The sequence below is a fragment of the Nansenia antarctica genome (assembly GCF_963989245.1).
Source record: "Nansenia antarctica genome assembly, chromosome: 1".
Taxonomy (NCBI): Eukaryota; Metazoa; Chordata; class Actinopteri; order Argentiniformes; family Microstomatidae; genus Nansenia; species Nansenia antarctica.
Window position 1 is genome coordinate 24,887,412 of NC_137674.1, and position 13,207 is coordinate 24,900,618.

General features: G+C 47.1%; 1 protein-coding gene across 1 annotated transcript; it reads right to left on the reverse strand.

The window, feature by feature from the left end:
* Nucleotides 1-1,178: 1,178 nt before the first annotated feature.
* On the reverse strand, nucleotides 1,179-11,441 carry LOC308168253 (BRD4-interacting chromatin-remodeling complex-associated protein; the record flags this gene model as incomplete). The annotated part of the gene is made up of 13 exons (XM_080542769.1): nucleotides 1,179-1,472; nucleotides 1,725-2,050; nucleotides 3,065-3,167; nucleotides 3,361-3,455; nucleotides 5,353-5,501; nucleotides 5,656-5,717; nucleotides 6,473-6,636; nucleotides 6,815-7,301; nucleotides 7,853-8,089; nucleotides 8,237-9,820; nucleotides 10,736-10,801; nucleotides 11,176-11,218; nucleotides 11,401-11,441. 13 exons carry the CDS (start codon nucleotides 11,439-11,441, stop codon nucleotides 1,179-1,181), a joined length of 3,651 nt encoding a protein of 1,216 aa, XP_080398895.1.
* Between the last annotated feature and the right edge of the window lie 1,766 nt (nucleotides 11,442-13,207).

Consider the following 13,207-nt stretch of genomic DNA (forward strand, 5'->3'; position numbering starts at 1 on the left):
GATTATTCTCCCAGTTTTTGGTCAAAGGCTGTTAGATGATACAGTTAAGATACAGAAAGGCTCTGATGCTGGATTTCTGCACTGCGTAAGCAGGTCAGGCAAATACCTCCCACCCCCCCCCACCACAGCACAGACCACCACCCTTCCAAACCCTCTCCTCATTATTGCTTGCTTGTTTAGTACATATGGGAGCTGTTCTTGTCTCTGAAACCAAATGGAAAACCCTACAGAAAGTTCACAGTTGGATTCCAGCATGAATGACAAAATCATGTCAATTCCTCCATGCAGGACTCCATCTTTTGCAACCTTGGTTCCTTTTCTTTCTTTCTTTTTCTGTGACATTGACAGGCTCCTGTGCATGTGTGGGGGTGAGATATCCTAGACGTACGTTGACATTTGCTGGTGTATTCAGGATGTAGCAGGTCACATGACTTCTTTGGGGTTCAACAAGCTTGAGTCTGTCAGATTTGTATGTTCTGTTAGGTCGCAGAATGCATCATTAGATAATTTTCCAATGTTTCTCAAAATACTGACACACTCAAACTCAATCATTGATCACCTCAGATTATTCACTACCCCCTAACATCCAGGCACACAAATTCACAGGAACAAATAATTAATACACACACACACACACACACACTCACACTCACACTCACACTCACACTCACACAACCCAATACTCACGCTTATACACAGTTGGCACAGATTCATGAAATAAATACACGGAATGCTGTTCTTACTTAACACTAAGCGAAAAGAAAAGATTAAAAAGTATCAAATGAATAATCTCAGTTTTACTCTTAATCTCCAGTTCCGTTTTCCTCACTATTACTTATAAATATGCTGATGACGGTTTACACCCCGGTGTGTCATTGACCTCTGACCTCTGAATGACTCAAAACTACCACGGAAACAATACCATCTCCTAATTAAATATATTTTTCCACAAACATGTACATCAAATGAAGTATCTAACATCTAGAAGACCATCGATAGTGCTGTTTGTCTGCTATGCATTTCTTTTTTTTAGTGCCTCTTTAATCCATCGTTTCCCTCCAGTCCTTTTCACAGTCATCTCAGCCTCTCTCTCCTCTGGTCCCTACAGGTGTCCCACCCCCTCCTACAGGTGTCTCACCCCCCTCCCACCCCCCTCCTACAGGTGGCCCCACCCCCTCCTACAGGTGGCCCACCCCCTCCAGGATGCTGGTGACCGCCTGGTCCAGGGCAGAGCCTTGCTGCCCCCCCCGAGGTTGCTGGGTAACCGTGCCGCCCTGCAGACGCTGTAGCTCCAAGATGCTGTCGATAGCGCTCTGCAGGTGTTCACTGAGCATGCTGTCCTCGGGGAGGAGGGGAGGGGGCGGAGGACTGGCTCGCTCTGCCTGAGGGACAGACTCTGGCTTGTAGCGTTTCAGTTTCGGGCCGCTCACGTCTCGAGGAGGAGGTGGCGGCAGCTCGAAGCAGGCAGCCACCTGTGTGTCTGATGGCATAGTGAGGAGGGAGGAGGAATTCGGACCGGTGGTCTGTGAATCCAGTAGTTCTATCTGTGCTTCAGTGTTCCGGTGGTCACAATGGGACGGAACTACTTCCTCAGCTGCTTCAGTAGTAGGCGCCAGCGGGGGCGGGGCTCCGTTCGATATCTCCGTGCCGAGCTGAGGGCGGCAGTGGGGGGTTTCATGGGACTCCTCCTCCTCCTCCTGTTGTGTGTTGTTGTGTTCAGTCACAGCAGCAGCAGCCCCACCACCGCCACCCCCGTTTGTCAGCTGGCCACTGTAGTCCCGCTTGTGACCAGTAGGGGGGGCAGTGTGAGTCACAGAGTCACAGGCCGAGTTGTGGACCACTTTCCGGGAACCGGACTCGTGCTTGATGGTGAGCCTCAGAGCCCCCCGGGTGCTGGAGCGGTAGGTCTTGAGTCCGGGGGGTCTGTCGGAGAGACGCGCCCAGGCAGGGGGGGAGGGGGGGCTGCCAGACTTCCCAACGTGGAAGGAGCCGGAGGTAGAGGCACCGTGAGGAGAGGAGGCAGATGTTCGCAGGGCCATCAGGTAGGACTCTATGGAATAATAATAATAATAATAATGCATTTTATTTATAGGCGCCTTTCAGAGCACTCAAGGACACCGTACAGAGCATAATTAAAAAACAAGCAACAGATTCAAACAGGTTAAAACAGTGATTCAAACAAACAAAAACAAACAAAACAAGACAAAACAAATGACTTAAAAACAACCATCAATTAAAATACGGCAGTTTAAAAAGGTTTTCAGGCAGGATTTGAAGGTGGAGAGAGAGTCAGTGTTGAGGATGTCTTGTGGAAGAGAGTTCCAGAGACGGGGGGCAGAGTGACTGAAGGCTCTAGACCCCATAGTGGTCAGGTGGGCAGAAGGTATAGTGAGTTGAAGGTCAGAAGGTATAGTGAGTTGAAAGGCAGAAGGTATAGTGAGTTGAAGGTCAGAAGGTATAGTGAGTTGAAAGGCAGAAGGTATAGTGAGTTGAAAGGCAGAAGGTATAGTGAGTTGAAAGGCAGCGGAGGATCGGAGAGTGCGAGAGGGAGTGTAGGTGTGAAGGAGTTCAGAGAGATATGGGGGTGCAAGATTGTGAAGGGCCTTGAAAGTGAGGAGCAAGAATATGCTAGAATGAGCCTGAGCATGACAATACAGACCACTGAACATAATCACAGAGGGTATATTTCACAAACAAACAAAAAAACATCCACACTCTACATGCTCCGCATTTAGCACCCTAAACAAATAAAAAATCCCCGCACCAGAGTACCAGTGTACTAAAGCGGTAGAATGACAGTTCAATCGTTTTTTAGACTCGGATCTATTCATACAAGGGACACGGCACTTTCCCGTTTTTCCCATATTTGTCAGCGTCTTTGAGCCTCGGAAAAGCTCTATACAAATATAATGAATTATTATTATTACTGAGGCATTTCGAAGAGAGCGCCTCAGCCAACGTTGGATTCGGAAACACGTCACGACTTAACAACCAAAGCTCCACATTTAGCACCCTAAACAGGCCACGACCCTATTCCCACATGACCTATGACCTTTGCACTGACCTGGGTCCCTCCGCGCTCTCCGTCGGTCCTCTCCCAGCGAAAACCTCTCGGACTGGAGGAACAGACGTTCCAACATGACCATCTCTGCAGACGGGCTCTCCTGCTGTAAGAGGACAGAGTCAGGTTTACAACACGAAAGAGGCCAAATATATAAATATATACCATCAGGTCATCGAATCGGATACCTTGGTATATTGATGAATTAAAAACATCTGAGAACATTACGTACATTTAATGCGAAGAGGAACAGAGTCAGCGATGAGGTGGGAGGAAAGTGCAGCACTGTGTCTACATACCTGGGCTTCCCCGAATAATAGCTGCCTGTACTTGTTGAGCATGTCCTTGGTGCGCTTCAGCAGGAAGCCTGACACCGTGTCAAACTGCTCGTCCACTGCGGAGAGAGGGACAGACGTTAGACATGAGGCAGAGAGGGACAGACATTAGACACAAGGCAGAGAGGGACAGACATTAGACATCAGGCAGAGAGGGACAGACATTAGACATCAGGCAGAGAGGGACAGACATTAGACATAAGGCAGAGAGGGACAGACATTACGTGACGTTAGTATTAGAAGGTTCTATCTACATTTTTGTCAAAATTGATTTTTTTTTACATAATCTGATCCATTAGGTGTTTATTAATGCCTGTGTGGTGTTATTTTTAAACTGTTGACATTTTTGAGTTAGTAATTCATAAAATACAAAGGTTCCATCTCACAAAACATAATGGAATGTAAAAACTTTGACGCTCGATATCTCTGAACTGCCCTAAACGGAGATAGAACCGTATAATTCTAAGCTCACGATAAGGCAGACAGTCAGTAATCATACATTAGAAAGAGTCCCTGCTTTCACTAACTGTTATATCCCTGCCCTATTATGTTCTATGTTCCATGTGAGGAGGTATCCTGAGGAGGTGTGGCCGAGGCCAAATGGAGGTGTTAATTGCTGGGCGCTGATTGCTGACGCGTTCCACCTGTTGAGGATCAGCTGCTTGGCTATAAAGGCTCCAGCTTTGAGACTCAGGGTGTGTTCTCACTAGAACATTTGCTTCACTTGGAATCGGAGTTTAGGATAAATTTGTTTGCTCTGCGTCGTATGGAGCTGTGAGAACGCGCATTCGAAGTCGCTCCCGCAGCAAACAACCAACGGATGCTCCGCTTGAAAAGGGTGGTTTCTCTCCGGTTAGAAACGACGCATCCATCACTTTGCTTCACTTCGCTTTTGGTGAGAACGCTGCTCGAGGCTGTCCATAGGAAAACAACAGCGCATGCGTGTTGATCTGGATAAGAGAGGGACGAACGGGCAATTCAATTTTTTCTGACCAATCAACTACCACATCTGTTGCTTCGATTGCGTATGTTACTTCGTTTACATGAAGGGCTGTGAGAACACAAATCAGAGAAATAATTTATGCAACAATGTTGCAAACTCATCCACTTGCTCCGGGTCTCGATTCAGACTTTCATGTGAGAACATGACCTCAGACTGTCTCTCCCCCTCGACCCTGACTGTGTGTGTGTGACTGTGTGTCGTTGCCCTTTATGTTCGAGCCTTACGGTTTGTTTTGTTCTTTGTAGTCGTTTGGGGTTTATTTGGGAGTTATGGGTTTAGTTTAGGATGAAGTTGTTATTAGGTGGAATGTAGTTTAGTTTAGATTAGTTGATATCACAGGGCGGTGAGTACTTTGTTTCCTCCTTTGAATTAGGTTTTCCTTATAGCATTTCTTTTGCTTACTTAGTAGGTTAGCTTAATGACCTTGTTTAATGCTTAATGCTCTTAGTTCCTCTCACCGCCCTATGTTTGTTTAGGTTAGTATTATATTAGGCATGTGTACGGGTATGGGTATTTATGGGTATGTGTATTTGGTAGTGGTCCACTAGTGTTTATGTAAATAAAGAACCTTTTTGTATTGGCACCCAGCGACTCTGTCTTCTTTAAAGTCGCTCCTTATCGTGAGCTTAGCATGATAAGGTTCTATCTCCGTTTAGGGCAGTTCAGAGATATTGAGCGTCAAAGTTTTTACATTCCATTATGTTCTGTGAGATGGAACCTTTGTATTTTATGAATTACTAACTAAAAAATTTAAACATTTTTAAAATAACACCACACAGGCATTAATAAACACCTAATGGATCAGATTATGTAAAAAACTCAATTTTGACAAAAATGGAGATAGAACCTTCTAATTCTAACGTCACGACGTGGCTCCTTATGTTTAGGGCTTTGTAGCAGCTCTCTGGTTATGACGTCGAGACGTCGTAACACTTCAGCCGTAACACACTGACCTAAACTGAAGTCTGCCTGGGTGGGCAGGTGGCCGGCGGAGGTGTGGTATGGCAGAAGGTGTCTCACAGCCTCGTCCATGGTGGAGAACGGGGAGCAGGTGTACGGGTTCTGGACCGCTCCACGGTCTGCATACAGCTGCTGCTGGACCCTGGAGAACCAGACACAGAAGACATATCCTTCTATGATACTGCACCTCATATACAGTATATTAATATAGCATGAGAATAACACCCAATGCAATTCAGACACCACCAGTAGTCCCCCTGCCTTGCCTCTAGCTGAGCCGCTGCGGTGCTTCTTACCTGTGCCTGCGCATTGCTGGGGTGAGCCTCTCCTCTCTCTCCAGCTCCACAGCACCAGTCATCTGCCGGAGGAGAAGAGGTCATAGGTCATAATAGGTAAACAACACTACATACCAACCCGCACAATACGTGAGTTTAGAATTATAAGGTTCTATCTCCGTTTAGGGCAGTTCAGAGATATTGAGCGTCAAAGTTTTTACATTCCATTATGTTTTGTGAGATGGAACCTTTGTATTTTATTAATTACTAGCTCAAAGATTTCAAAATTAAAAAAATAACACCACACAGGCATTAATAAACACCTAATGGATCAGATTATGTAAAAAACTCAATTTTGACAAAAATGGAGATAGAACCTTATAATTCTAACGTCACGACATACCAACCCGCACAATAGTTGCAACATTCAGGAGTTTGTGGGATTACAGTAGCTTTCATCTGTTCTATTTTTATGTAACTAGATATTTAAGTGTTTCATATTATGCCAAATGTAAAATTGTATAATGTATGGTATATTTGAATGTTTGATATTTGTAATTTAAGTATGTTTATATGTTAAATGTTATTTGTAATGTATGTTTTAAATGTGGACTCCAACTAGATATAAGTGTTTTATATTATGCCAAATGTAAAATTGTATAATGTATGATTAATTATATATTTGAATGTTTGATATTTGTAATTTAAGTATGTTTTATGTTAAAAGTTATTTGTAATGTATGTTTTAAATATGGACCCCACTAAAAGTAGCTCATGCCTATGGGTATAGCTAATGGGGATCCTTCCAATAAATAAATAAATAAAATAGACATCTAACCTTGCTCCCTGTCGGCAGGGCTGTGTGGATCTGAGGGGCCTGGGCGTGCTGTGTGTGGGTGAGTGGCCCCTGGCCCTGCCCCTGATGGCCCTGGGGTGTAGGAGAAGGTGGATGGACATCAAGAGTAAACGCTTTATCATCCACCGCCAAGGCAGCTGTTGGCTCTGAGCATGACAACACAAATGGTGATGGTGATAGTAATGATGTTGTGTGAGAGAGACACAAGAGTGGAAAACGGGGGTTATAATAAGATTGAAAGAAGTAGGAAGTAGGTTTGTCTTATTGTTGTTATGGCGTCTTATTTCATTTCTCTCTCTCTCCTCTCTCTCTGGTCACACTCACTGCTTTGCGTGTGCTGTTGGACAGCAGGGTCTGTCTCTCCAGTGGAGCCTGCAGACATAGGGAGGGGGGGGTCAGGCTGCTCCTGAGGCACACAGACACTGACAGACAGGGGGGACCGGCTGTTAAACAACCCGGTCTGGACTTGGGGGGCCGTGTCTCCTGACGCAGGTCCGGACAGAGCCGGGGGCGGTCCACTTGGTGGGGAGGAGAAGCCGCTCGGGGGGGGTACGCTCTCTGAGGCCGGCGCAGGTGAAGACGCGCAGGCTAGGGTGGGAGTGTCTTCTGCCTCTGGGTGCAGTGGGGAGGTCACCACATTGGACACACAGGGGCTGGTCATCACCGATTGGACTCCGGTCTGATCAATCACTGGTGGTAGCATGGGGGGCGGGGCTTCTCGCTCTGTGGCCAATGGGGAGGCAGCGATGGGTTCCACTGCTACCTGCAGAGTCTCCACTTCGGGCGGTGGGGTGGGAGAGCTAAGTGCTTGCTGTGATGGAAATGATTGAGAACAGAAGAGAACAGTATGGTAATGTAAAAAAAGATGTTAAAATATTCACATAACCATTATATATATATATACAGGGTTCCTACAAGTTTCAACAAGTCAAATTTAAGACCTTTTTTTTTTTTTAGACCTTTTTGCATATAATTTTGGACCTATCGCGACACCATATGATAGCTTTTTGTCATCCTCGAGGTGATGAAATTAGGGATTTCACTGCCATACAGACAAAAAAGGAAGCGAATTGGCATTTTTGGGGTTCCAGTTTGATTAATTTCCGCATAAATAGATGTGGTCGGACTTTCCTTGCAGGATCTCATTTTTAACACCTAGCACCTCATTTTTAGACCGAATAACTGAAATGTAAGACCTTTTTAGGCTTTATAAGCCGGATTGGTGGATTTTAGACTTTAAGGCTTTTTAAGACCAGTGCGGGAACCCTGTATACAGTATATACAGTAGTTGTGTAAATTAACACAGCAGCATCTTCAGCATTAAATAAACCATAAATCATCAAAGTTGAAAGTTTGGTTGACCTGCTGCAGGTGGTGTATGAAGGCCTGGGTCTGGTCGACGGGGCTGTGCACCTCCCCCACGACTTGCTTCAGGCCTATCTGAGGCATCAGGTGTTTGGCTAGGACCAGGGGCAGCTCGGGGGTCTGGGGGACCTCTTGTGGGGCCTGTAGGAGGGCCACTACAGGGGGAGACGACGAGGACTGGAGACCTGTCATGGAAGGCCGCAGTGAGGCATGCTGGAGAAAGTGCCTGTTTGGCTGAAAGGAAAAAACACAAAAAGATGGGGGTTTTTAGAGGAGAATGTTCTGTAGCTAGCAGCTACCGGTACGTACATTTGCAACTTAACACTAAAATGTTAAAACAGTTCAAAACAGATTCGACGTTTTGCATTGTGTTGTTGTCACCTGCGGAAGGGGTTGAAACTGCTCCTCTGAGATGCTGCTCCTCTCTTCTAGGACGGCGGCGGGCCTGTCGGGTAGAAGAACCACAGAAGTCTGGTGGACGTTCAGCTGCCCCTCCGCGCCCCCCCCGCCTAGGGCCCTCCCGCCCTGGGAGGCAAAGGGCAGTCCTTGGACGACAGGCGGGCCGTTGAGGATGGAGATGGAGGACATCTGGTCCTGGGTGAGCATCCCGGAGCTGTTGATCAAAGTGATGTGGTTCCCCAGAGCGGGGCTGTGGACCAGCGTGGCGCGCTGCCCCGGCCCCTGGGGGGTGTACGCTCCAGCCAGCTGGGCTGGCATCTGGAAGACGGTAGGGGGCGCCGACTGTAGCTGCAAGGGTCCTGACAACAAGGTGCCTTGGCGGAGAGCTAGCTGCCCCGTCGGGGTGGTGAACACGGGGCTGAAGTTCAGTTGCCTGTGGTGGGGCATGGTCAGGATCTGAGAGGTGTCTACCAGGTGCCCGGTGGCGGGGGTCACACCCTGCACAGACCCTGGCCCCACCCCCTGGTGACCTGGGGTGGTGAGCAGCGGTCGAGCCGTGCCGGCGGGTTGGGCGATGGTAACAGGCACAGGAGACTGCCCTGGAAGGATGAACTGGTTCTGGCCTTGAAAGAGACCCTGAGGCTGGATCACAAAGGAACCTCCTTGGTTCACCAGCTGCAGGCTGACGGGCTTAGGGAGATGTGGGCTGGGTTGTGGCTGCGTGGGCGGCTTAGGACCTGGAGGAGGACCGGACAACAGGATGTTTGGTGACGCAGTCCCGGGAACGAACGTGAGACCACCTCGAGAGTTCTGTTTTTGCTGCCCGGGAGGCTTGGGACTAATCTGAACCAATCGGGGTTGGATGCTGATCGGCATCTTGGGCTGGATGGGCAAGTGACCTCGTTGCAGGAAGATCCCCGGTGCGGCCGTCGCCCTGAGGGTCGGGCCCAGTAGGGGGCGCCCTGTCAGGCTGGGAACAGCCTTGTGGATCAGCATACTGGAGGCTTGAGCGGGACTGAGGGAGAAGGAGGTCTCACCGGGGGGAGGCGCGGGGAACACGTTCCCAGGGAGGAGGCCCATCAGCTGGGGAGCGGTGGGTTTGAGGGAGGGGCAGCCTGGTCCCACAGCCAACAGGGAGGGCTGGGGGGGCTCCACCGCTGCCTGGGTGTCCCTGGGGAGGGTGGCGGGGGCGGCAGGGAAGGTTATTGACTTGGAGAGGTGGTACGGGACTGCAGGAGGAGGTGGGAGGAGAGCGCCAGGTGGGTAGAGAGACAGGCCGACATCTCCGGGTTGGGCGAGCCCGGCCTCCAGAGCCATGGTCTGCTCTGTGATGTCGGCCTCCTGCAGGCTCTGCTGGAGGATGTCACAGGTCTCCTCCTCCTCCTCCTCCTCCTCCTCCCCCTCCTCCCCACCTCCTCCTCCTCCTCCTCCTTGTGCCCCCCCCTGCAGGTCCCCCCCTCCGTCCGGGGATGCCAGGAGGGCCTCCTCCAGGAAGGACAAGTCCACACAGCCTGGCGGAGGCGTGTCCTGAGAGGTGCTGTCATCTGCCAACAGAGAGACGGGGCTCTGGAGGGAGAAATGAGAGAGAAGGAAAACATGGTAATCAGTATCAGTAGCTGAAATGACAAGGTACGAGACAGGTCGGAATAATTTGTGAGTTTAGAATCATAAGGTTCTATCTCCGTTTAGGGTAGTTCAGAGATATTGAGCGTCAAAGTTTTTACATTCCATTATGTTTTGTGAGATGGAACCTTTGTATTTTATTAATTACTAACTAAAAAATGTAAACATTTTTAAAATAACACCACACAGGCATTAATAAACACCTAATGGATCAGATTATGTAGAAAACTCAATTTCGATCAAAAATGGAGATAGAACCTTATAATTCTAACGTCACAAATTCTCAAGGGCAACACTCTGGTCGCCTGGTGGCAGTACAGACAGACAGACAGACAGACTCACAGACAGACAGACTCACAGACAGACACACAGACAGACTCACAGACAGACTCACAGACAGACTCACAGACAGACAGATTCACAGACAGACACACAGACAGACTCACAGACAGACAGACACACAGACAGACACACACACAGACAGACTCACAGACACACAGACAGACTCACAGACAGACAGACACACAGACAGACTCACAGACAGACAGACTCACAGACAGACAGACTCACAGACTCACAGACAGACTCACAGACAGACTCACAGACAGACTCACAGACAGACTCACAGACACAGACAGACAGACAGACAGACACACAGACAGACACACAGACAGACACACAGACAGACAGACTCACAGACAGACACACAGACAGACACACAGACAGACTGACAGACAGACTGACAGACAGACTCACAGACAGACAGACTCACAGACAGACACACAGACAGACTCACAGACAGACTCACAGCAAGACTCAGACAGACAGACAGACTCATAGACAGACAGACAGACTCACCGGGGCGTCTGTGAAGAGGGAGGGCTCTCCGGAGGAGGAACTAATGAGCAGGTCCTCATTCTGCAGCTGGTGACGTATAGAACGGTTAACAATAATAATAATAATAATAATAATAATAATAATAGTAATAATAATAATAATAATAATAATAGTAATAATAATAATAATAATAATAGTAATAATAATAATAATAATAATAATAATAGTAATAATAATAATAATAATAATAATAATAGTAATAATAATAATAATAATAGTAACAACAACAACAACAACAACAACAACAGTAATAGTAATAATAATTCATTATATTTATATAGCGCTTTTCCGGAGGCTCAAAGACGCTGACAAATATGGGGAAAACGGAAAACACAGAATCTTAACTGGCGACATTTACATCTCTTTAATAGGGAGGATTTTGTATCCACGGCTGTGTTTACCTCATGGGTTCCATGAAGGAAGTCATTCAGGGCTTGGGGATCACTGTAGGGAGATATGGTGTTATAGTTATAACATAGAGATCTGATTTATTTAAACACACCTTTATATATTTGATGTGACTGACTTCCCATTATTTTCATTGACAACTGTGCTTTCAACCACAGTGAGATAGTGTAGATATATGAGCTCTGGTGGTTGATGGCGGGTTTTGAGTCAGCACTCACCACAACACATCCAGTAGACAAGTCCCATCTTCATCCTCCATGTCAACTGAGAGAGGAAGAGGAGGTTTGATATTATGAAGTCATACATAGACAACAATGTTAATGTTGTTTTATGTACACAGGGTTCCCACAGGTTGAAATCCTTGAAAGTTTGTGAATTTGATAAGAAAAAAAATCAAGGCCTTAAAAGTTTTTGAAAATAGACATGGGTCATTGAAAGTGCTTGAATTCCCCTCCCTCTCTCTCTCTCTCTCTCTCTCTCTCTCTCTCTCTCTCTCTCTCTCTCTCTCTCTCTCTCTCTCTCTCTCTCTCTCTAAAAAAAAAATCTATATTCAAAAATGTTTTACTTAGCTCGTCAACTAGTAAATAAGTCTCTGTATTGCTTAACTTTACACATATTTCACAAATATTGTTTTGCTGTGCTGTGGTAGAGAAGGCAAGAGACCATCTCGTGTTCACACATTCAAGCCTCTCTTTTTAATTGTTGTCTGTGAGCGGATAGTTCCTATTATATCAATTCTCATCTAGATCTGTCTCAAACTATGCTGTGTTGGGTCCTTGGTCCGAATTTGAGGGAATTGAGTCTTGAAAGTCCTTGAAAGGTGCTTGATGTTGATTTGATGTTTCAGAAGGTGTAGGCAGAAACCTACTTCATATGATGGAGGCCCCATGCAGAGCTGACAGGCTGAGTTCTCGCGGGGGCCTCATGGGAAGCGCTGGATAGTTATCGGGGACCGGCGGTGCAGGAGGTTGGTGTCAGGCTGAGGAGGCAGGACTCATCAGACCCTCTGACGGCTGGGGCATCACTGGGTCTCACGGCGTACCAAGTCAGTGTCGATCCTGAAGCCACACATACAACCCATGCTGTGAGGTCATTTAAGGTTAACATCAGCCTTTTGCTAGCTATTACAGAAGACCCGTTTCATAGAGTCTCCCCTAGACCTCTACTGAAGCAGTACGTCTGTTGCTATCATCACATTGTTTGCATAATTGGTGTGTGTGTGTGTGTGTGTGTGTGTGTGTGTGTGTGTGTGTGTGTGTGTGTGTTGTTTTTAACGAGGTAAATCACATAATCACAACAGCAGGATAGACAGTCATATGTATATTCCATTTCTGAATAAGGAGAGCCAGAAGAAAACCTGCCTTATTTTTAGGGGAGAAAGGTCCTGATATACCATGGCATTCAATTAATGAATCGAACGAATCGTTAAATCAATGAAGGGCACACAATAATTAGCTCTTTAGTGAGCTTATGCATGTTGAAACTGAAAGGGGGGATAAAATCATGAGCACATTGGAACAGAGGCGATTGAGATGGCTGCCCCTGCGCGTGTGTGCCTTGCCCTCCTCACAGACGTCTTCCAGTAAAAAGGGAAATGCGAAACGCTCGCAAGTGGATCGCAACATTGACTCGCTCCAATTCCTACCTCGCTCAATTTTCAGGGGAGGTCCCTTAAAATAGACAGACCTCCTCCACCGATCACACTCTGTCATATCTTTTTTTTGTTTACAACCCACAACAGCCGCATTAACACCCTGAACATTACCGCATCGAGCATTGAATTAGGCAAACGACCTCCGCGCGAACCTGCGGCGGTCCGCAGAATAAACATGTTTGATTCTAAATGGGTGCGGGGGTGGAGAGGTGCGTGCGTGTGTTCCTTAAATATAGGCTACATTCAACTGCGTGAGTACACCTAAAAAAATCACGGTCATAACGATGCTGTGGATGGTGGACGACTGATGCTCCTTGGGTTCCTTTCGAGGGGGGGGACCAGACCAGGGGAACAGACGCCTGCTGCACATC